The following is a 24,828-nucleotide window of genomic DNA, read 5'->3' on the forward strand; positions in this document are numbered from 1 at the left end:
AACCTTGTTTCATAGGTAAAACATTTGTAAATTTATATCTTGGACCCATTGCCCTTAAATCTTACTCTTTCTGGCAGTCCATCTATGGAATCTTTGGTTTGTATCGTAGAGAGTGAAAATGACTTGCCCAGCTTCCTTGTTTCTCCCCACTGTTGCAGAGCTGCCAAGTTACCCAGCTCCAATCCTGGAGGGAGACTTTTTGGCCAGTCCTGTTTTTGAACTTATGTCCCAAGTCAGTGTTCTTTTTATATGAAATCAATTGAAATCAGCACTTTGGGTCCCATAGAGGCATATTTTCAAAGCACTTAGCCTTCCAAAGTTGCATAGGTTTCTATGGAACTTTGGAAGGCTAAGTGCTTTGAAAATATGCCTCATAATGTACCAAGATAGAGTTGAAGAAATCCAGGACTGGCTCAGAATTTCCCTCCTGGAACTGGGTAACTTGGCATCTCCCCTTCTCTATCCATTAAGCCTCTCCATTCAAAGCATGTGCTTGCATAGTCCCTATGCTCACTCACAAATTATTACTGCTGTCATACCCACAGCTAGGCTCTGCACTTTCCATCCACTTCTGGAGTGGTCAAATGTTAGTGGGGGATGGGGTCCCTAGTAGGAGGACTCACAAATATATGTTTGCCTAGGGCCCAATATAGTGTTAATCCGGCCCTGTTGTACAGATGCTCAAGATGCTATCCTAGAGTGTTTTTAAAAAACGGAGAGAATGTCGAGTGGTGGGTACCGTGGCGCATATTTGGTGACACTTTCTGGAGATTCAAGCATACTGAAAAGGGATTCAGTATAGAGTAAAATTAATTATAGGGCACAAAATTACTTCCAGTTGTCCTTTTAGCTTCAGACATAAAGATGATAATACTCGGACACTGTCTCAGTGCTGCAAAGCTCAACTTTGTAGCAGCATGAGAGCTGGTTGTTCCTCCTTGGGAGGCCCATAATAAGAGACTACTTCTAGTGAGGCACAAGAATAAGAGAGGCTGCTTTAAGGAGATTTGGGTGCTCTATAATAGAATTAATGCCATTACAGGAAGGTAAGGCAGGAAGGGGTGTTTGGAGAAGCGCTGTGGGGGGGGGGGGGGACCTTTTGGGCATGTGAGAGCGAGTATATTGTTGAGGGTTATTACGGGAACGCTACAGACAAGCTTGACTTTTTTTTTTATTTGGTGCTTTATTTTCCTTTTGATACATCTAAGTTGGAGGGAATTAATTTTAGATTTAGAGGATAAGGTTTTGGGGTTTTTTTTGTTTTGTTTTTTTAAATATAAAGATAAGGTTTAGGATTTCATTTATAGTTGAGACTGAGTACATAAGAACATGTCTGTCTTAATAGCAGACTATGGACTTTTCCTCCAGTATTTTGTCCAAACCTTTTTTTAAACCCAGATACGCTAACCACTGTTACCACATGAAACTAGTTTTGGTTTGTGCAGTATGTGCCTGTTGGGGGGGGGTGTCTTCCTTTCTTTGCTAACCTGCCTATTGCTGATTTGTGTTGATTAGACTTACTGTATTATGATCTACGACTGTTAAACTTTACAAAGTTCAGAAGAAAAAAAGATTGCTACACAGTGGAGTCAGTTGCCTGGGTCAGCTCAGTCAGTAGACTCTCTATTTAGAGTTCTGCAGTGATCTGAAAATCTTATTTTCCTGTGCCTTGCTACTATATATATAGGAGGCCTAGTATAGAGCATTGACTTTTACAGTACCTTATTTTCAAGAGTAATTGGAATTAGGGGTTTGAGGGTGGGGGGTGGGATGGGGTGATAGATAATGTGTGAATAAATGACTGACTGCTGGTTATCATGAGATTTGGCTATGTATTTATCATTCTCCGAGGACAAGCAGGCTGCTTGTTCTCACGACTGGGTGACGTCCGCGGCAGCCCCCACCAACCGGAAAGAAGCTTCGCGGGACGGTCGGCACGCAGGGCACGCCCACCGCGCATGCGCGGCCGTCTTCCCGCCCGTGCGCGACCGCTCCCGCCAGTTCCTTTTTTTCCGCGCCTGGAGAGAGTCGTGTTTTGCGCTCTCTCTGTTCAGCCGCCGGATCGTTCGATCGCGTTTACGCTGATCGTGCTTTTTCTAATTTGTTTTTCGGTTTTAGTTACCGCCCGGTTTCCTTTTAAAAAAAAAAAAAAAAAAAAAAAACCCTGCGCGTATGGGACACGCGCTCCCTTTTTTCCCTCGCTTCCAGCGGGGACGTCACGTTGCGGCCTAGTGGCCGCTCGGTCGTTTGTTTTTCGTGGTGTGTTTTTAGCCACCATTGACGACTTTGACTTCGCCGACGCGATTTTTCCGTCGATGTCCTCGAAGGTCCCGAGTGGATTTAAAAAGTGTGGTCGCTGCGGCCGGCCGATCTCGCAGACCGACACCCACGCTTGGTGCCTCCAGTGCCTCGGGCCGGAGCACAATCTCAAGTCGTGTTCTTTGTGTCTCGGTCTCCGGAAACGGACTCAGGTTGCGAGGCAAGTTCTGCGGGACCGTCTTTTTGGAACTTGCGCCGGCCCCTCGACGTCGACCTCGAAGGCATCGGTATCGACGCCCGGCCCTTCGGTACCGGTATCGATGCCCGAGACTTCGGCACCGATGGCAGCGACCCCAGGAGAACAGGTCCCGTCGGCCCGCCGGTCCTCCGGTGAGGGTAGAGGTGAGAGGCCGCGTGGGCAGTCGGCCCCGGTCACTCCCTCAGCCCATGGCCCACGGGACCGAACCCTGTCTGACCCGGTACCTCGAGACCGAGGGGGATCGACCTCCTCCTCCTCCATGCCCTCCGGCGCCGGTGACGTGCATCGGAAGAAAGACAAGAAGCGTCGTCACCGGTCGCCTTCGGTGCATCCCGATGTCGGAGAGGAGACGCCGCCGAAGCGTCATCGTCGTGAGGAGAGGTCCCCGTCGGTTGTGGAGGTACCGACGCGTCGGGGTTCCGGCACCTCGGTGCCGTCTCCTGGCCCCCAGCAGCTTCCGGCACCGACACCCTTACCGGCCCCACCGCCTTTCCCGGCAGCGGGCCTGGACGAGTGCCTCAGAGCCATCCTTCCGGGGATCCTGGAAGGGCTGATGCGCCAGGCTGTGCCGGCGCCGGGGGTGCTTGCGCCCTCGGCGCCGATGACTGTGGCGCCGGCGAGCTCTAGCCCGGCGCCGGGGCTGTCGACACCGCCGCCGCTTGCGGTGCCGGTCTCGACCGCCACGCAGGTGGAGTCGACGTCGATGGAGGGAGCTCCGTCCCCGCCGGCGCGGGAGTCCACCGCTCGACGCCACCGAGACCTCGGTGCCTCGACGTCGAGCCGGGCCCGGTACAGGACTCAGCTACATGAGCTAATGTCCGATACCGAGGATGAGGACTCGTGGGGGGAAGAGGAGGACCCTAGATATTTCTCCTCAGAGGAGTCTACGGGCCTTCCCTCGGACCCCACGCCTTCACCGGAGAGGAAGCTCTCACCACCTGAGAGTCTCTCCTTTGCCTCCTTTGTGCGGGATATGTCTATCAGCATTCCCTTCCCCGTGGTCTCTGTGGAAGAGCCGAGGGCCGAGATGCTCGAGGTCCTCGACTATCCATCACCACCTAGAGAGTCCTCCACGGTGCCGCTGCACAATGTCCTGAAGGAGACGCTGCTCCGGAACTGGGTGCGACCATTAACTAACCCCACCATTCCCAAGAAAGCAGAGTCCCAGTACAGGATCCACTCTGACCCAGAGCTCATGCGGCCCCAATTGCCCCATGACTCAGCGGTCGTGGATTCTGCTCTCAAGAGGGCACGGAGTTCGAGGGATACCGCCTCGGCGCCCCCGGGGCGGGAGTCTCGCACTCTGGACTCGTTTGGGAGGAAGGCCTACCAATCCTCCATGCTCGTGACCCGCATCCAGTCATACCTGCTCTATATGAGCATCCACATGCGGACCTATGTGCAACAGCTGGCGGACCTGGTCGAGAAGCTCCCGCCGGAGCAGTCCAGGCCCTATCAGGAGGTGGTCAGGCAGCTGAAGGCGTGCAGAAAGTTCCTGTCCAGGGGTATTTTTGACACCTGTGACGTGGCATCTCGTGCTGCGGCCCAAGGTATAGTGATGCGCAGGCTCTCATGGCTGCGTGCCTCTGACCTGGACAACCGCACCCAGCAGAGACTGGCTGACGTCCCTTGCCGGGGGGATAACATTTTTGGTGAGAAGGTCGAGCAGATGGTGGACCAACTGCATCAGCGGGAAACCGCTCTCGACAAGCTCTCCCACCGGGCGCCTTCAGCATCCACCTCTACAGGTGGACGTTTTTCCCGGGCCCGGCAGGCTGCACCCTATTCTTTTGCGAAGCGTAGGTACAACCAGCCGGCCCGAAGGCCTCGTCAGGCACAGGGACAGCCCCAGCGCGCTCGTTCTCGTCAACAGCGTGCGCCTAAGCAGCCCCCTGCGCCTCCACAGCAAAAGCCGGGGACGGGCTTTTGACTGGATCCACGGGAACATAGCCGCCCTACAAGTGTCCGTACCGGACGATCTGCCGGTCGGAGGGAGGTTAAAATTTTTTCACCAAAGGTGGCCTCTCATAACCTCCGACCGGTGGGTTCTCCAAATAGTGCGGTGCGGATACGCCCTGAATTTGGCCTCCCTGCCTCCAAATTGTCCTCCGGGAGCTCAGTCTTTCAGCTCCCATCACAAGCAGGTACTTGCAGAGGAACTCTCCGCCCTTCTCAGCGCCAATGCGGTCGAGCCCGTACCACCCGGGCAGGAAGGGCAGGGATTCTATTCCAGGTACTTCCTTGTGGAAAAGAAAACAGGGGGGATGCGTCCCATCCTAGACCTGAGAGGCCTGAACAAATTCCTGGTCAAAGAAAAGTTCAGGATGCTTTCCTTGGGCACCCTTCTGCCAATGATTCAGAAAAACGACTGGCTATGTTCCCTGGATTTAAAGGACGCATATACTCACATACCGATACTGCCAGCTCACAGACAGTATCTCAGATTCCGCCTGGGCGCACGGCACTTTCAGTATTGTGTGCTGCCCTTTGGGCTAGCCTCTGCCCCACGAGTGTTTACCAAGTGCCTCGTGGTGGTAGCGGCCTACCTACGCAAGCTGGGAGTGCACGTGTTCCCATATCTCGACGATTGGCTGGTCAAGAACACTTCGGAGGCAGGAGCCCTCCGGTCCATGCAGTGCACTATTCAACTTCTGGAGCTGCTGGGGTTTGTGATAAATTACCCAAAGTCCCATCTCCAGCCAACTCAGTCTCTGGAATTCATAGGAGCGCTGCTGAATTCCCAGACGGCTCAGGCCTACCTTCCCGAAGCGAGGGCCACCAACCTCTTGGCCCTGGCTTCGCAGACCAGAGCGTCCCAGCAGATCACAGCTCGGCAGATGTTGAGACTTCTGGGTCATATGGCCTCCACAGTTCATGTGACTCCCATGGCTCGTCTTCACATGAGATCTGCTCAATGGACCCTAGCTTCCCAGTGGTTCCAAGCCACCGGGAATCTAGAAGATGTCATCCGCCTCTCCACCAGTTGCCGCACTTCACTGCTCTGGTGGACCATCCGGACCAATTTGACCCTGGGACGTCCATTCCAAATTCCGCAGCCCGGGAAAGTGCTGACGACGGATGCATCTCGCCTGGGGTGGGGAGCTCATGTCGATGGGCTTCACACCCAGGGTCTGTGGTCCCTCCAGGAAAAGGATCTACAGATCAACCTCCTGGAGCTCCGAGCGATCTGGAACGCACTGAAGGCTTTCAGAGATCGGCTGTCCTACCAAATTATCCAAATTCGGACAGACAATCAGGTTGCAATGTATTACGTCAACAAGCAGGGGGACACCGGATCTCGCCCCCTGTGCCAGGAGGCCGTCGGGATGTGGCGTTGGGCGTGTCGGTTCGGCATGCTCCTCCAAGCCACGTACCTGGCAGGCGTAAACAACAGTCTGGCCGACAGGCTGAGCAGAGTCATGCAACCGCACGAGTGGTCGCTCCATGCCAGAGTGGTACGCAAGATCTTCCGAGCGTGGGGCACCCCCTCGGTGGACCTTTTCGCCTCTCAGACCAACCACAAGCTGCCTCTGTTCTGTTCCAGACTTCAGGCACACGGCAGGCTAGCGTCGGATGCCTTTCTCCTCCATTGGGGGACCGACCTCCTGTATGCTTATCCTCCCATACCTTTGGTGGGGAAGACCTTACTGAAGCTCAAGCAAGACCGCGGCACCATGATTCTGATAGCGCCCTTTTGGCCCCGTCAGATCTGGTTCCCTCTTCTTCTGGAGTTGTCCTCAGAAGAACCGTGGAGATTGGAGTGTTTTCCGACTCTCATTTCGCAGAACGACGGAGCGTTACTGCACCCCAACCTTCAGTCTCTGGCTCTCACGGCCTGGATGTTGAGGGCGTAGACTTCACTGCGTTGGGTCTGTCTGAGGGTGTCTCCCGGGTCTTACTTGCCTCTAGGAAGGATTCCACTAAAAAGAGTTACTTTTTCAAGTGGAGGAGGTTTGTCGTGTGGTGTGAGAGCAAAGCCCTAGAACCTCGTTCTTGCCCTGCACAGAACCTGCTTGAATACCTTCTGCACTTATCAGAGTCTGGCCTCAAGACCAACTCAGTAAGGAATCACCTTAGTGCGATTAGTGCTTACCATTATCGTGTGGAAGGTAAAGCCATCTCTGGAGAGCCTTTAGTCGTTCGATTCATGAGAGGCTTGCTTTTGTCAAAGCCCCCTACCAAGCCTCCTACTGTGTCATGGGATCTCAATGTCGTCCTCACCCAGCTGATGAAACCTCCTTTTGAGCCACTGAATACCTGCCATCTGAAGTACTTGACCTGGAAGGTCATTTTCTTGGTGGCAGTTACTTCAGCTCGTAGGGTCAGTGAGCTTCAAGCCCTAGTAGCTCATGCTCCATATACCAAATTTCATCACAACAGAGTAGTGCTCCGCACCCACCCAAAGTTCCTGCCGAAGGTGGTGTCGGAGTTCCATCTTAACCAGTCAATTGTCTTGCCAACATTCTTCCCCAGGCCGCATACCCGCCCTGCTGAACGTCAGTTGCACACATTGGACTGCAAGAGAGCATTGGCCTTCTACTTGGAGCGGACACAGCCCACCAGACAGTCCGCCCAATTGTTTATTTCTTTCGACCCTAACAGGCTAGGGGTCGCTGTCGGGAAACGCACCATTTCTAATTGGCTAGCAGATTGCATTTCCTTCACTTACGCCCAGGCTGGGCTGACTCTTGAGGGTCATGTCACGGCTCATAGTGTTAGAGCCATGGCAGCGTCAGTGGCCCACTTGAAGTCAGCCACTATTGAAGAGATTTGCAAGGCTGCGACGTGGTCATCTGTCCACACATTCACATCACATTACTGCCTCCAGCAGGATACCCGACGCGACAGTCGGTTCGGGCAGTCGGTGCTGCAGAATCTGTTTGGGGTGTAAATCCAACTCCACCCTCCAGGACCCGAATTTATTCTGGTCAGGCTGCACTCTCAGTTAGTTGTTCTTCGTAGGTCAATTTCTGTTGTTTCCTCGCCGTTGCGAGGTTCCATTGACCTGGGTTCTTGTTTTGAGTGAGCCTGAGAGCTAGGGATACCCCAGTCGTGAGAACAAGCAGCCTGCTTGTCCTCGGAGAAAGGGTATGATACATACCTGTAGCAGTTGTTCTCCGAGGACAGCAGGCTGATTGTTCTCACCTACCCTCCCTCCTCCCCTTTGGAGTTGTGTGTTTCATCTTTTGCTAGTCATTCAACTGGCGGGAGCGGTCGCGCACGGGCGGGAAGACGGCCGCGCATGCGCGGTGGGCGTGCCCTGCGTGCCGACCGTCCCGCGAAGCTTCTTTCCGGTTGGTGGGGGCTGCCGCGGACGTCACCCAGTCGTGAGAACAATCAGCCTGCTGTCCTCGGAGAACAACTGCTACAGGTATGTATCATACCCTGTATGCTGTTGGGGGGAGGTTGAACTATGGGATAGATTTGATATTTCTTTGGAGTATTGACTTTACCCAACCTTATTTTCCAGAGTAATAGGAATTAGGGGTTTGAGGGTGGAGATGGAATAGGGGTGATAGATAATCAAACATATAAATGGCAAGTGACCGACTCACCTGCAAATGTGCAGTAGAGACTTCCCTCTCTGTCCCTCCCTCGTGTCAAGACGTGATGACGTCAGAGGGTGGAACAGAGAGGGAAATGGAGTCGGACTGTCGGACGCTGCCGCTAGAGCCTGGAAACGAATATCGCGCACACCAACCTCCACCGTCCCATCTCCGCTCCCGCCCCCCTCCGTATCGGGCCCCCTGCACTGACCTGACAGTGCCTCTCACCTCCGTGTGGAAGCGCTGCAGGCAGCAGCAGCAGAGCGATCTGCTGCTGCCTGCAGCGCTTTCACACAGAGGTGAGATGCGCTGTCAGGTCAGTGCAGGGGGCCTGGCACGGAGGGGGGAGGGAGTGGCGGCGAGGAGGGTAGCTGGAAATATCGCCCGTTTTAACGGGCTTAACGGCTAGTGTGTGAATAAATGGACTGACTGCTGGTTATGAGATTTGGCTATAAGTATGCTGATGGGGCAGTGTGCTGCATTTGAGGGGGGGGGTAAACTATGGGATAGATTTGATTTGTCTAAGATGGTGTGTTTTTAAAATATTGCAAGTTCTTTTTCTAAGAAAGACTGAACATTTTTGTATGCTGTTTCATCCCATTTAGGTAGTGATAATGCTCTATGCAGAGGTAGAGGAAAGCTGGAGGGGGTTGGACAAGGGAGGTTGGTAGAATATGGTTTGACTGAATATGGTGACTCCCTCTTCTGGTAGGAATGCATATTACCCACTTGTCTGGAATGATCTAGAGCAGATAATAAGGAATTAAATATTTTTGCCTTTTTCATTATCATCTGCTCTAGATCATTCCTGACAAGTGTGTAATACCAGCAGAGGATGACTGAGAACTATTGATTCTGGCCCTCACATAAGGGGTTGTGCAGCCCTAACCCTCTCAGTCTTCCAGCAGTTTTGGTTTTGGCCCTGTTTCAAGGGGGAAAAAATCCCTTTCAGCTTTTGGGGGCAGTTCTTCCTTGACTAGCACAATTTAAAAAAAAATTGGGACCTTGCAGGAACAGGTGGAAGGAACACTGGTCTATTGGTTCCTACCCCTTGGGGGCGCACACTCCGATCTCCAGGTCCCTCCCCTACAGTGTGCAGTGTGTGCATCTGCCCTCTCCCCCACTCTCCCTGGGAGGAGTTCCTTAAGATGATTGTCTGGTGAAGGAAGCACCAGGAGTTCTAGCTTACTGACAAAAAAAAAAGGTGAAAGAGAGCTCGTATGGAGTAGGTCTAGTGCACAGGCAGTAGGCAGTACTGGATTTCTGGTGACTCCAGATCCTCTGGGCAGGGGGGGGGGGGGGGGGAGTCCTTCCTTGGAGCGGCTTCAGCTCAGGTGTTCGCATGGTGGTTCCGGAGGAAAAGGTGTGCCACGAGGTCTTGGATTCTAACGGCTTATGCTATGTTTGTGAAGAGGAGTCTTCTGATAAGGCATCCGCACAGGAGAAAGGGGTATCTGGGAGTAGGTTGCTCGGGCAGGCCATAAGGGATGTCCCTACAGGGGAGTCGGGTCTGACCATGCTTGTGGCGGCTGCTGCAATTGTGGCGAGAATGGAGATCTTTCACAATGTCTGTGGACTTGAAGGGCCTTGCTGGGGTGGATGGCCTGCCAGTGCAACCAGCATGATGCGGCTATAAGTTCTTCTCCCTTTTCCCCTGAATTTGTTTTATTATTGCATCGGGCTTTCTGCCTGAAGAATGACCTGCCTGTGGAGTCTTCCAGCGGCCCTGGGGCCTTGGCTTGGCCTGCAGATGTGGGCAGGTTGCCCTCCGGGGTGGTATCGAAGGCCAAGAGGCCTCGGGTGGCTTTCGGGGATGAGTTGGATGAGGTCCTATCTCTGGGTTCCGAGCAGCGGGACATGGACCCCCTGGACAAGACTGCTGAGGTCCCTTTTGGATGAAGATCCCTCAGTAGCCTGGAATTTCAGGCGCCATGAGTTATTGTATTTGCTGACAGAAGTGTTGCAGACTCTTCAGATTTGAGGATCAGCCTCCAGTGGTTAGAAAGGGCGATCCGCTGCTAAAGGGGGTCTGTCAGGCACCTCAGACCTTTCCCTACCAAGAGGTCTCGAGAGAGCTGGAGGATGCAGAGTGGCAGTCAGTGAATTTGCCTTTGCAGATTGGGTGTGCCATGGCTTGCCTCTACCAGCTCCTGAGGGTGGATTTGGAGTCCTTCTGTTTGCCCAAGGGGATGCTCTAGTTATCGGTTGTCACAAAGAAGACAGCTATGTCCATGGAAATTGGCTTTACATTGGCCACCCTCCAATCTTCAGCTATTATGGATGATTTTAACAGATCAGCAATTTCATGTTTGAGTTCTTTCAGTACCCTGGGATATATGCTATCCGGTCCAGGTGATTTATCACCCTTTTAACTTGTCAGTTTGGCTCGGTACATCTTTCAGGTTCACCAAGATTTCTTTTAGTTCCTCCTCATCACCCTTGAAAATCATTTCTGCTACAGATAGATCTTACATAATCTTCTGTAAAAACTGAAGCAAAGAATTCATTCAATGGCCTTGTCCTCCCTGGGTGTGTTTTTTGCTCCTTCATGATCTAAGGGCCCTACAGATACCCTCACAGGCTTTCTGCTTCTGATGTACCTGATAAAGGTTTTACTTTGAGTTTTTGTCTCCATGGCAAGTTCTCTTCATATTCTCTTTTAGCCTTCTTTATCAATGCTTTGCATTTAGCTTGACACTGCTTATGATGTTTCTTATTTTCTTCATTTGGATCCTTTTTCTATTCTTTGAAGGTGCACGTGGTATGTGGATCTGAGGCATCCCCTTCAGCTTCCCGTGGTGGATGATCTTCTCCTTCATGGTCTGGTTCGGATGCCGGCCATGGCTTGGTTCTCAGGGCTTGGCTGTTGAGAGGGCGAGATTGTTGAAGAAGAGTTATTCTTCGGGTGTCATTCACACGCTGTTGAGTTCCAAGAAGTGTTCCACTTCCTTGGCTTATGTTAGGGTTTGGTGCATCTTTGAGGACTGGTGTGATGACAGAGGGCTTATTTATCTTTGGTCCTCATTGGGTCAGATCGTGATTTCCTATAGTGTGGCTTGGAAAAGGGCTTGTCTTTCCTCGCTTGTTTTTGGGGTCCAATTCAGGGGTGGTTGCTCATGCTTCATCCGGACATTTCTCATTTTCTTCAAGGGGTAAGGTCTCCCTTTCATCAGGTGGTACACTAGTGGGATCTGAATTTGGTGCCGTCAGCCTTGGTTTCGGCCCTCTTTTGAGCCTTTATAGTGGTTCTCCTTTAAGGATCTGTCGCTTAAGGTTGTGGTCTTGGTGGGTATTTCTTCTGCGTGACATATCTTGGAGTTGAAAGCCTTGTACAGGGAGCTGTTCCTTTACTTTTGTCTGGAGAATGCGTCTTTGTTCCTTCTTTTTTGTCTAAGGTGATATCTCCTTTCCATGTTAATCAGCCAATTTCCTTACCTTCTTTTTCCAGGGTGGACTCTTTCTCGATCCCTTGTTTTGTTGGATGTGCGTAGGGCTCTGCGCTGCTATGTTAAGTGAACGGAAAAATTTCAGAAGACAGATTGCCTCTTTGTGCTGTTTGGTGGACTGTGCAAGGGGGAAGAGGCTTCCAAAGCCTCTATTGCTCCTTAGATTAAAGATGCTATTTTGTCGGCATATTTGCTGTCAGGTAAGCCGGCTCCTGCAGCGTTGAAGGCTCATTCCACGAAAGCACGACTGCTTCTTGGGCGGAGCATTCTGTCATTCATCTGCATTATATCTGTAGGGTGGTCACTTTGGTTGTCTCTTCATTCCTTTTGTGCAGCAGCATCAGTTGGATGTCCAGGCCCTTGAGGATGCTGCTTTTGGAGCTTCTGTGTTGACTCAGGGTCTTTACCACCCTTGGTGAGTACTGCTTGGTACTTCCTACTTGTCGGGAATGGTCTGGAGCAGACGAAAAGGAATGCGAATTAGATCTTGCATGCTATTTTACTTCCCTCGATTCTCTCCAGACTATTCCCAAACGCCTCTGTTGGTGTCTGCTTGTGTTTTTTTTTTTTTTTTTTTTTTTGGGGGGGGGGGGGCGTCTGTAGCTGTACTAGGTCTGGTTTGCTTTCCTAACCACTGTCTAGTCCTTTGTGACTGGCTACAAATCCGTATGATGCTCCCTTCCCTCCTTGGTTGGGGGGGGGGGGGGGGGCTCTGCTGGACATGTTCAGTGTCCTGTTCTTGTTTGTAATGATCCTGTGTGTTTTGTTTGCTTGACTGTTAGAAATACTGAGAGGGTCAGGGCTGCACAGTTCCTTATGCGAGAGCCAGAATCAATAGTTCTCAGTCTCCCTCTGCTGGTAAGCTTGCATTTTACACACTCATTCAGAATAGTCTGGAGAGACTCGAGGAAAGTAAATTAGCAGGTAAGATCTAATTTCTCCTTTGCTGCTGTGGGCTGGTGTGTACGGAATCAATGTTTTGTTTCTGGCACTTAAAGACAATTTGAAAAAGCTCCCATATAGCACTTGGTTCATGGATGGGTGCAGTCTGCATACTATGTGCTTGAAGTTCTTTCTCATTCTATTTCCATGCAGGAATGCTTTCTCATCAGCTGAAGCAGCATGTGATTGATGGGGAGAAAACCATTATTCAGAACCCTACAGACCAACAAAAGTATGTACCTCACAACCTGGGAGGCTTTTTATCATGGAAGTCACTTCTGTTATGGATGAAGCATGAGGGATTATTGGCATTTTCTTGAGCAAGAGCGGAAAGATTTGGGGTGACTAAAATTTCATTCCTTTGTGTGGGTAGTAGGAGAGGAAGACTGAGAACTACTGATTAGTGTCCTTACATTAGGAGCTGTTCAATCCTCACCTCAGCAGTATTTGTCAGTCTCCCAGCAGAAGTAGGTGGTTCTGTGCAGCCCTACTTTCTTGTGGTTTTTATGGATGCACCTGCTTGGCCCTGTTATAAGGAAATTAAATTAAAAGAGAAAAGGAACAGGTCTTATTGGCAGAGTTGTTAAAAAAAAAAAAAAAAAAAAAAAAGGCTAAAGCCGCAGGGGCACTGGTCTCGGACTTGGGTCCCTGCACCCTGGAAGTGCACATTCAGTCTGAGTCCCTCTCCCCAATCCTCCACCTCCCTTCACGAGTGCATGCCTCCTGCAGCCCTTGCCAGATTGCACCAGTAAATCTTCAGTCCAGGGCATGCCATTAGCTGTGACCAAGTGAAGAGCACTCCCATTTGGTTCCTGCTCCTGAGAGGGAGCGAGGCTGCACAGCTGCCTGCAGCAGAGGCTCAGGGTGATGATTGTCAGAGAAGGAGAGGCATGCCAGCGTGGTACTTGCTAGGCTGCCAAAGTCAGAGGCACTCCTGTTTCCTTATGTGGTTCTTGCTCGGCTGCTAAGATATGGTTAATTGAAATGGGGGATAGTGTGAGAAGAGATCACTCTGGTGGGGGGGAGATGGAGATGAGGTTGGAGGTTTGTGCCTTGGGGGAAGAAGAGACCTTGGGGATGGACAGAACTGGGGTCGTTGGGAATTAAGGGGAGAGAATGGGAGAGCAGTGAATGCTCAGGTTTGGGTAGAGAAAACTGTGGAAAGCTAAGAGCTGTAAAGGGGGTAGATAACAGATAAACAGAGAGGAGGTGAGGCAGGGGGAGAAAATGGGATATATTCACCCTGGAAGAGGAGAAAAAAAGGCTAGTGACTGAACTTACCAGGGTTAGGGAAGGACAAACTAAGAGGGTTTTGGAGAAGATGAAACCAGGGGGGGGGGTCAGCTTTTATAATGGGGAGAATTCTGCACACAAAAAATGTTTTAAGTGTGCAGAATTTTTAAATCTATGCTGAATTCTCAATTTTTTGTACAGAATTTCTCCAGAATTAATACTCCATATTTCTAATAATCACTGACCCCTCCCCCCACACTTACACAGAGAATTTAGTCTTCAAACCAAATCAAGATTCCCCCAATAATCACCCCACCCCCTGGGCAGCGATTGGATCTCTTCTTACCTTGTCTCAAGGTAATGGTGCTGGACTGGTGGTGGGGTCTGCTTATGATTATCACACATTGGGCAATCACTCCCATAAGAACTTACCCCAACTGACTGTTGTTGGAACACTCATGTCCTTGGGTTTTTCTTATGCTAACAAAACAAATCATGCTTACTTACTCAGAAGTGAAATGTTAAAAAAAGTTTATTTTGGAAACAAGTAAATAGTGGCTCAAGCTGAGGCTTATAGTAGATCTGAAATAAAGAAAATAAATGATTAGCGAGACCCCTCCCCCCTTTATCTCCAAGCCAGTTCACTGCCTTGGGAACAAAGAAGCTCCCGAACACTAGTCTGTCACTTGTATTTATACAATACATATCATACAACAATCTGGAAACTAATTATCATCTTAGCACATCCCACTAACCAATCATCTACCTTCCTCTTCCATTCACATCTGACCGCTATCCTATCAATTATCAGTTCATAACCCAATTCCTAGAGTAACAGTTACGCCACCCCACCTGACACTGTCACAAAGTCATGCTATCTTCATCCACCTACTAGAAACTTCTCTCCCACCATTCCTTCTGTCACAAATTCCATGCCCCCCCTCCTCATGCTACTTCAGCAGTTTTCAAGACTATAACTAAGTTATTTTTGCTGTACCAGCTGACCCTGTGCTTGGCGGTCAGACTGTTCCCAACTTCCCCTTTTCACTATCTAGATATGTTTTCAAACTGTATGAAACACAGGAAATCTTTACTCAAAATTAATATAAATCTAAATATCCATTAAAGTTATCTTAATTACATTGGACCATTCTATATGCATATGTTTTTCTACTAAAAGCTTGTAACAAGTTCACAATGAATAAATTGTTAAGCTGTCTTGTACAGTATCTTGCCCTAGACATGACCTTTACATTTTTAATATTGGTCAGCAAAAATACAGAAAAACAGTTTGTTGTTCTCATTCTCGTGACTCACCTCCCTCCCCAAGATCTTCTATAACAGTCTTCTCACCCACACACATCTGTGTTTCAGTGAAAGGTCCACTTCCCCTTCTCCCATCGCTTGCCCAACAAATCACGCTAAATGCATAAATATGTTTTTGGGTCCAGGCTAGTCAGGAGGAGTGTGAGTCATATGGCTGTCATTGGACAATTTCACAAGGCCACTCTGCAGCCTGATCTAGTTAGTAAGGATTGAAAACAGCACACAGAATAGTTATGGGGGATGAAATAAATCTTACAGGTAACCCTTGTTTCATTAGCCAGAGAGGTGCTCTGAACATACAGACATTAGGGGTCCGAGTACCCCCAAGTTCCCTACAATGCTCAAGGCCTAGAGCAAGCATGCATGCTTCAGTCACTGCACTGACCCAGCACTTAACCTCGAGATGAGGTAAAAAAAAAAAAAAGAGGTCAATTGTAGGAGGAGGGTGGAGGAGAGCAGAGCCAGTATTTCAGTGGGCAGGGTGGAGGAAAGAAATGGTAGCCATTGCAGGGTGGCGGAGGACAGAAATTGTGCTTCCATTAAAAGCCCACCCTAAACACCAGAAAAATCATTGTTTCTAATAATATCCCAGGTGTTAGAAACAATACAGTAAATATAATATCTAAGAGGTTATTGCCACCGTATTGTACAACAGTTACTCTATACAATATGAGCAACTAATATACACAAAAATCTTTTGTAATTTCTGAAATATCCCAAAATAAATTAAACTGTAAAATAACCCCAGAGTAGACGTTTGGCCCTATGAATTGCATTCAGATGACATATAAGATGAAAGTGCTATTCCTCATTTATTCTCCTCTGTTACCCATGAAAGATGTTATCTCCTCCCATTAAGCCTAAAAGCAGCCCTCTTAACCATATGGGCTTGACTCACCAAGGCTGTTTGCTTATTTTATCCAGTCTCTCTGTCTTAACCTGTGTAGGAGAGATCACCTCTCTAGGTAAAGTCCTGAGAAAACTTCATTCCACACTTTGGTGGTTCTATGGAGGTGTGGTATTCCTAGTCCTTGCCCACTTCTAAAATCAGTGTGGAACGGGGGCAACTCCTGTGACCAAGAGCAGGGACGGCTCATTCCCCACACCTAGTGCTGTTCAGTATACGTAGTCACCTTTGTTTTCATTTCAAACTGATTTTTTTTCACCCATAAATTCATGGTTTTTATGAAAAGTGAAAACTGGTTTAAAGCCGTTTTCACCCTAACTTTTTACCTTATTCAGTTCCCTGATTTTCTTCCAACTTCACTTGGCTCAGAATGTACAGGATGGTTCCAGTTGCACCACAACCTGCCTCCACTTTCATGTTCACAGCTGCCACTAGAGCTGCCCTGCACTTGCTAGACTCTTATCTGTTCTCAACATAGCAGCAAGAGTGTGGCAAGAGAGCTGCCACTGCCTTGGCTGTCCTTCTTTGACCTCACACTTCCTGAGCCTCTGCTACAGGTAGCTGTGCAGCCTCGCCCCCTCTCAGGAGCAGGAACCAAATGGGAGTGCTCTTCTCTTGGCCACAGCTAATGTTGCTCGTGCATTGGATTAGTTAGCTGCAGAACACTGTTTCATACCAACAAAGGTGAAGTGCTTGGCCTGCAGGCTCCAGGAGGCGTGAAAGGAGGTATCAAGAGAGACCCTTGATGTTAAGGGGGTGATTGAGATGCAGTGCGGCTGCTAGAGATGGAGGAGAAAGTGAGTAGAGAAGAGAAGGCGAGAGTGATTTTTATACAAATGGGAATATTGCTGCAAGGAAGAATTAAGAGAGAAAGTGACTACAAGGGATGAAGGGGGTTGAGAGTTAACATTATGGGGGCTGTAGATAGTGGAGAGGATTTAATCTAATGTGCTCAAAAGAGGGAGAGCGTGAAAGGGAGCATAGTTAGACCATTCAAAAGACGTACCCATTTAGTGCAAATGTTTTTATGGGTCTTGTATACTGTGTATACCAAAGAAAACAGTTCAGAGGAAAATATTCTATTTACCAAAATAAACTTACCGTATTTTTCGGACTATAAGACGCACTTTTTTCCCCCAAAATTTGGAAGGAAAATGGGGGGTGCGTCTTATAGTGTGAAGGTAGCGATTCCGGATCGCCCTCCCCTACTCACGTCAGCGATTTTGAATATCGCCGAGACCGTCAGGCAGCATACAGGAGGACGGAGAGCAGTGTGCTGGGCAGGAAAGAGGGGGCTCTTTCCTGCCCCGACGTCACTAGACCACCAGTGAACATCGCTGACGTGAGTAGGGGAGGGCGGTCCCGAACTCGGACAAGACGCACCGGAGCACCTAGGTTTTAGAGGAGGGAAAAAGGAAAAATTTTATTTTTCCTATTTCCCTCCTCTAAAACCTAGGTGCGTCTTATGGTCCGGTGCGTCTTATAGTCCGAAAAATACGGTAGTTACTCAGAAAAATCACTAGTTTCCTAGTTTACTCAATTTTGTTTTCTTGAAATAAACACTAATATTTTCTTAGGAAAATTAACTACCATAAAAACTGAAAAGGAAGGTCTCCAAGTATGCCTGTGAATTTAGCTAAAGGCTCCTATCAAGAAATTCTCTTTCGCTGCCTTTGAAGTTGGTTTGAGCTTTCATCTTCCTCAAAAGCTGTGTGTGATTATTGGAGCCCTGTTTTTCTCCTTTCAGATCCTTTGTGAGATTACAGGCACTGCGAGTCATGGTGTGTGTTGTGTATTTTTTCCTGCAGGAAGGACCATGAAAAGGCAGAGTTTGAGGTCCATGAAGTTTATGCTGTTGATGTTCTTGTGAGCACAGGAGAGGGGAAGGTGAGAACCCCTTCTCAGTTAGCCTCCCTTGTTTCTTTAACTTATGTTTCGTTAGTGGTGGTATGATCCTTTAATTATTTCTGTTTCTAGGCAAAGGATGCTGGGCAGAGAACTACAATTTACAAAAGGGACCCCACAAAGCAGTACGGGCTGAAAATGAAAACCTCACGAGCCTTTTTTAGTGAGGTGGAGAGGCGATTTGATGCCATGCCGTTCACACTCAGGTACAGGGTTGCTAAGGAATCTGAAAGGTTATAGCATCGATCGTCACTCATTCTGTATGATCTTTTCTCTCTATAGGTGGGAGGAAGGAGTAGTCTCATTAGGGGTCTCATTTCTATCCCTTTTCTCTGTTACTGTTTGTTCACATCCTTTTCCTTTTCTTTGCAGGGCATTTGAGGATGAAAAGAAAGCGAGGATGGGTGTGGTGGAATGTGCCAAGCATGAGCTGCTCCAACCCTTCAATGTCCTTTATGAAAAGGAAGGTAAGAGATGAAACCTGTAGAGCACCCCCCCCCCCCCCCCCCCCCCCCCCACCGCATGAAGTGCCTGCCTCACCCTGATTCAGGAAGATCTCACAGAGCACTGGTAAAACACCCTTCAACTTTACAGTGCACTGTGAGGGCTTTTTCTGCAAGAGTGTTGCAGATTCTATCAGGTTCAGTTTTGGCTGCAGACTTGTGTATAGCCTTAAATACAAGTAAAGAGATTGAACACCTGGTAACATGAACAAAGGGATAGATTCACACCAGTGGAAATTTTGTGAGTAGTAGAAGCAGCCTCTAGTGCAAGGGATAACTGGTAGAGCTGATTGGTAATAACCTTCATAATGCAATCAAATCATGAGATAATCAAAGAATTGACATAACCCCAGGGAATGGCTGCCTAACTGCAAAGTTCAGTACAGGTAAGGTACTACATTTTGATAAATAAGCTGTGAGGGCATGAGGATGGTGCCAAGCTTGTAAGTATTGCTGGTCCTGACCCAGTTGTATTGCTCCCTGTGTGGCACAAGGCAGTAAAAACATGGCACCCACAGTGCATGTAAGAGATTCATACTCAATGCTTGAGAGCACTTTATTTTTTTGTCTATTAGATTGTAAGCTCTTTGAGCAGGGACTGTCTTTCTTCTATGTTTGTGCAGCGCTGCGTATGCCTTGTAGCGCTATAGAAATGCTAAATAGTAGTAGTAGTAGTAGTAGTAGTAGAGTGAAGGCAGATGTTAATATGACCAAGACAAGCTGAGTGCAAAGATGAGATCTTGGTTTACTTGATACTAAAGAAATCCGATGTTTCAGTACTGAAAGTAGACTTGCTTGGGAATAGTTACGGATCTAAAGAAATGTTTTAGATATTCGGAACAGTATAGAGAACGTGGAGAAGTAATAGAAAAGCAGGCCTACAAACCTGCATGGAACTGAATAGAGAGAACCTGATGGACAAGTTGGGATATTTGGCAAAACCAATCCAAGAGAAATAACTTCAGGATCAGAGGCATCCCAGAAAAGCCTGAGATTTGGAGCTGCAAAGAGGTGATGTTGAAATCTTTCACTCTATTTTAGGTGCAGATGTGACTGGTACTGATGCATGGACTATTTCATTTGAGTGGACACACAGATCTCTTAGCCCTAAATAGTTGCTTAGAGACATTATCAAAGACTGTGTGTATATCGATAGAAACAATGCTGCATATAATCCAATAGAACACACACATTGCGAAATAGCTTGAGGGACACTTCTGCTCTTTGTTTTTGTATCCAGTCCAACTCCATCTCCAGCAGATGGATGGACACACTTTTCAGACGCTGGTTCTGAGTGTTTTGCTCCTGGTCAGCTGGTCCCCAGCTGAGCTTTGTGGGTGGCTTGAGTTTGCAGAGTTATATCTGGAGGTCTTCAGATCCCTATCTGTGGTGCCCTGCAAATTTTTCTTCTCTCCCTTTACTTCTTCCCTGTTTCCTGTGGAGCTATCCTCTTCCTTAAAAAAAAAGTAAAAGGTTTGCTGGAGAAAGTGGTACACAGTATCAGTCCTGAGCCTTTCTCATCTGTGGTAAGACTGTGAGCTTGGGAGAGCAGCCAGCAGTGGTAAGTCCAACTGAAGTTTAACTTGGAACCGCTTGGAGGGCTGCAAGCTCTACTTGGTGAATGGAGGTATCCTGACTCCCTGCTTGGGACACATTGTGCTGCATTTGTGTCAGTCGGGGTGAATGGAAACTCCAGCAGAGGCAGTTAAATGGTGTTCCCTCTGTGGGACCTGCCAGCTGATGTTGGGGCGTTGCAGTGTGTGCAAGCTGGGAATCCCGCGGGACGTGGAGGAAACAGCAGTGGCACATCTTCAGATTTGACACAGCATCCAAATATCCTGGGGTTTTCTTGGTCTCCAGCAGGGCTGTTGCACAGTTTAGGAGAGCATGGGTTTGGGTGCCATTTTGTTGGGCCAATTAGCAGTGAGGAGCAGCCACTGTCTGATTACATGCAGAGCACATCCATCATTTTATACCCTTAGGACCTACCGGAGCATTCATCTGCATCAGGATCTTTTTCTCCAGAGTGTATATTGCTGTTACACCAGGCCTATTTATTAAAGCAGGGCCAGTCAAAGTTGCTGCAAAGTGCTCAGTTTCTCGCTCCCGCTGCCCCATGGTTCCTAAGAGGTCTCATTTAGACCTCCCAGAGTGGGCAGATGAGGCTATCTCTGCTTTTTCCTCCTTTTCTTATGTGGCCTTGGACTATTCAGAGGAACCATCCTGAAGGAGCCGTTGGAGGAGGGAGAGCTCCCTCCTGAGGAGGGGGATGATCTGAAAGTAGTGAGGCTGTTTCGTAAAGAGAAGCTCAGTACTCTTATTTCTGAGGCACTGGCAGTGCTTTCCATTCAGGAGCCTTTGGCGTCCGGAGTTCCATCGTCGTTCATGAGGGGTTTTAGAGCTCCTTTTAAGGCCTTCCCAACGCATCCAGACATTAAGGACCTGATTACAGCAGAATGGGTCTCACCAGATGCAGGGCTGAGAGTGGAAAGAGCTATGACTTACCTCTACCTGTTAGTTCCGGAGGAGAAAGATAAATTGCAGCTTCCCAGGGTGGACTCCCTGGTTACAGTGGTGACTAAGACCACCTTGCTCGTGGAAGAGGGCATTATCCTAAAAGACCCACAGGATAGGAAGCTAGGAGGCTCACTGAAACAAGCCTTTGAAGTAGCCTTTTGGGCATTCATGCGACAGTGTGCAGCTCGTTTGTGGCAAGAGCATGTTTGAAGAGGCATCAGCAGTCAGCAACACAAGACGTGTGCCATAATGCGCAGCTGGAAGCGGGATTAGCCTACTTGGCAGATTCTATTTATGACATGCTATGGGTTACAGTCCACAGTATGTTTTTAGCTATAAAGGCACATTGGCAACTCTGGTTGCGGCATTGGCCAGCGGATGCAACGTCATATTCACTAGTTGAACTACCTTTTCGGGGCAAGTGGCTATTTGGAGAAGATCTCAGTAACTTGGAGAAATAACTGAAGGGAAACTAAGCCACAGTGGTTGCCAGAGGATAAATTGAAAGCCTCTGGTCATCCGCCTTCAAGAGGCTCTCAATTTCAAGACAGCAGATGGTACCGGCCTGGGCATCAGCAATATGGTCAGACGTCCCGCTTTTCAGCTACTCAAATCTTCCTTTTGTGTGGACAGGATGTCTTCCTCTGTCAGAATTTCTCACCGCCCTCGATCCCAAGGTGGTGTACTTGCATACACCCATGTGGCCACCTCATCAGTTATTTCTACATTTTGTGGTGCTGGGCTGTCACTTCCAGTTCAGGGCTTTGCCCTTTGGTCTTGCCATGGCTGCAAGAATATTTACCAAGGTTGTGTTATGGTGGTGATGGCACGGCCTTCCTTTGGCGCCAGGGAATCAGAGTTCACCTGTATTTTGATGACTGTCTGTTGCCACCTTGCACAAGTGAGTCATAGTTGGGTCTGTCCTAGATGGTGCCACAGAGCTAGGGGATGTTCTGAGAGTCATCAGACTGTGTTGATTTTTTTTTTTTGTGCAGTGCAGGATTAGCAAAGAAATTTAGATTAATGTTCACTTTGAGTTTAACTTCATGTGCAAGTAATGTCTTCATCAGAAGAAGATGGACAAATGTCAGTGTCAATTTGATGACTACCTTTATTCTTCCATAGGTGAATTTGTCGCTCAGTTTAAGTTCACGGTGCTTTTAATGCCCAATGGCCCCATGAGGATAACCAGCGGCCCTTTTGAGCCTGACCTCTACAAGACTGAATTTGAGGTGCAGGATGGAGATCTTAAGGTGAGTGCAAACTGTTGGTTGCTGGATTCCAGGCAGTGGGCTTTCATAGTGACCTGTCAGTTGGACAGAGTTCCATTAAAATAGTGTGTTGTAGGTTTGAAACTATCCCTGATTTTGACCTACGGGAAATGATAGCTGAATCAGTTAAGGAAACTTGAAGTCTTAAGTGCTCTATAAAGGTTCTTTTTTATTTATTTATATTTTAAATATTTCTAGGCACTTCTACAAAGTTCCGCCAGCCGAAAGACACAGAAAAAGAAAAAAAAGAAGGTACCATTAACTGTGAAGAGTGAATGTAACATTTCAGTAATTTGCTGCCAACATTGCCAGCCCAACTGAGAGCTTTTAGAAGTATTTTATTTGAGTGAACTTAGTTTGTGCCCATTCCCAAACTGATGTGAATGTGAAAGAAGCTCCTTTTCTAAGCCATGGTTTTGTTGAACGTGTTCCTATCTCACGTTTCTGTCTTTTTTTTTTTTTTTTTTTTTTCTTTCTTTTTAGGCCTCTAAAAACGCAGAGAATGCCACAGCTGGAGAAACGGGCGAGGAAAATGATGCAGCTGACTGAGGGGCTCTCATTATACCCTCACCCATCTGCCAGTCTGTTTTTGTAGTATTTACATCTCACACAAACACCTTACCCAACTAGCCCAACCAAAAGAAAATATTGTGTGGGGACTTGAGGGGGTTTTTTTGTTTTGTTTTTTTGTAGGTTTTTTTTTTTTGGTTTGTTTTTTTGGTGGGGGGGGGTGGGGGGTTGTTTTTATGACCAAGCAGAAAACTATCTTTTGGATGCCCTATGGCCACAGGCAGCTCACTGACTGACTCTGAGGTAGCATTTTTGCAACCTCTGAACTCCTTTACAAAATGAAAAATAATAAAATCAGGTGTAAAAACCCAGTGCAGCGCTGCTCTTTTTACAGCTTCTACCTGAGCTAGTGGGGCTAGTATAGCTATGCTGAATCAACCATATGCTCTTTCCTCCTCTCTTTGAGAGTCTGCTGCAACTTGTTGCCATGAAGGAGCTTGGCTAAGAAACCCCGAGGAGAGGCAGGAAGAGGTACATAGAAAAGAAGCAGGGGTTCATTTCATTGAGCTCATCTATCCACAGAAATCCAAAGAGTATGCTGGTACTCATTCAGTCTGGAGAAGCCTTGTTACATCCTGCCTTTCACCTAAAATGAAAGTTCTGAAAGGTGTTTGTGGCTTGATTTTAAATTTTGTGTAAAGTGGAGGTTGAATTTTTTTGGGGGGTGGGAGAAGAGGAACATGGTTTTTGGAGAGGTAGTTAACTGCTAGCTACTGTATTCTTATCCATTTCTGAACATCCCTGACTTGGAACATCTGCCACTACTGTGATTTGGCTGTCAAATGACTGTACTGTATAATTGCAAGGCACAAGAAAGGCACTACCCCTCCCCCTGCTGTGATAAAGAAACAAAGTGTGAGAAAATATCTGCTGCATGGTCTGAGCTTTACAATCTCTTCATAGTTGTTGAAAGATATTTGCCTTTATATTATCTCAATTGGAACTTTTAAGTCTTCTCTTTGAAAATATATATATTTCAAAACCTTACTAAAAGAAGGACAAATGTTATGTGCTACGCATGTATTTTAACAGTCACAAGTGGTTAAAGACCGATACTGCAAAACAACTATTAACTATCTGAAGTTTTTAAAAACAATCTGTGGATTATGACCATGGCCTGAAGAAGACAGTAGCAACAGGTGGAGATGTTTTCCACATTTTATCAAACACATCTTAACCTGGAGAGAGTTGGTGTGCTGATTTAGAGACGCCATTGATGCTATATGTTGTAGAAGCTCAATGAAATATTATTGCATTGGTTCCCAATCCTGGTCTTGGAGACACCCCAGCCAGTCAGGTTTTCAGTATATCCACTACGAGTATTCACGAGAGAGCTTTGCATATAGTGGAGGTAGTGCATGCCGATCTCTCTCATGAATATTCATTGTGGGTATCCTGAAAACCTGACTGGCTGGGGTGCCTCCAGGAGCAGGTTTGGGAACCACTGGATTACTGTCTTAATGTGGGGAACACCTATATGGAATTTCCAGTTGAAGAAAGACACAAAAATAACATTGTTTCTTTGGGCTTAAAATGCCACGAGACAGTGTCTATGTAGGATTTGTTAACAGATTTACTCTCTCCAGCTTAGAGGTATTAGGTATTAAAACTTCACATAAACTGTTAAAAGTAGTGTGCATTTTTAATGGCATTGTGGTGCTGTGGTCTTCCATCATGTGTCAGTTTTCCTATAAATCCTTTTTGTGAAGTGAGGTGGACTTCACTCCTTTCACATTTGCTTGCTATGGGGGTCTTTTACTAAGGTGTGCTGACTTTTTGTAGTGCATGTTAAAAATAGGTGCATTCTAAAGATGCCTTTGTATTTCTATGGGCGTCTTTAGCGTGTGCCTATTTTTAATGTGTGCTGAAATGGCAGCATTCCTTAATGAAAGACCCTCCTAATTTGCTAAGACATCTTGATAGTTGGAGTGGAGCATAGTGACCATTCTGAAGGCTGCTGTGTTGATACTAGCTACTGTGCAGCAGCCTTTACAGAGGTGACATGTTTATTCTAAGAAGCAGAAACTTAGACTATGATGCTAAAGAGCTGAAAAAGCTCATCGGCTGCTGCAGTATCACAAGGTGAAGTTTTAAGTGGCTTGTTAATTTCCTTTCCTTAAAGCGTGCTAAACTGGTCCTGACAT

General features: G+C 47.8%; 1 protein-coding gene across 1 annotated transcript in view; it reads left to right on the forward strand.

Annotated features, from left to right (window-relative positions):
- The window catches only part of PA2G4 (proliferation-associated 2G4), an 86,905-nt gene extending 62,509 nt beyond the window's left edge, over positions 1–24,396 (forward strand). The window contains exons 7-13 of the mRNA XM_030196752.1: positions 12,606–12,684; positions 17,727–17,805; positions 17,896–18,029; positions 18,196–18,290; positions 21,969–22,096; positions 22,313–22,366; positions 22,598–24,396. Coding sequence (XP_030052612.1) covers positions 12,606–12,684; positions 17,727–17,805; positions 17,896–18,029; positions 18,196–18,290; positions 21,969–22,096; positions 22,313–22,366; positions 22,598–22,663 — 635 coding nt within the window. The 3' untranslated portion in view covers positions 22,664–24,396. The remainder of the gene's footprint in view (positions 1–12,605; positions 12,685–17,726; positions 17,806–17,895; positions 18,030–18,195; positions 18,291–21,968; positions 22,097–22,312; positions 22,367–22,597) is intronic.
- The last annotated feature ends 432 nt before the right edge of the window (positions 24,397–24,828 follow it).

Source organism: Microcaecilia unicolor, chromosome 3 (genome assembly GCF_901765095.1).
Source record: "Microcaecilia unicolor chromosome 3, aMicUni1.1, whole genome shotgun sequence".
Classification (NCBI taxonomy): Eukaryota; Metazoa; Chordata; class Amphibia; order Gymnophiona; family Siphonopidae; genus Microcaecilia; species Microcaecilia unicolor.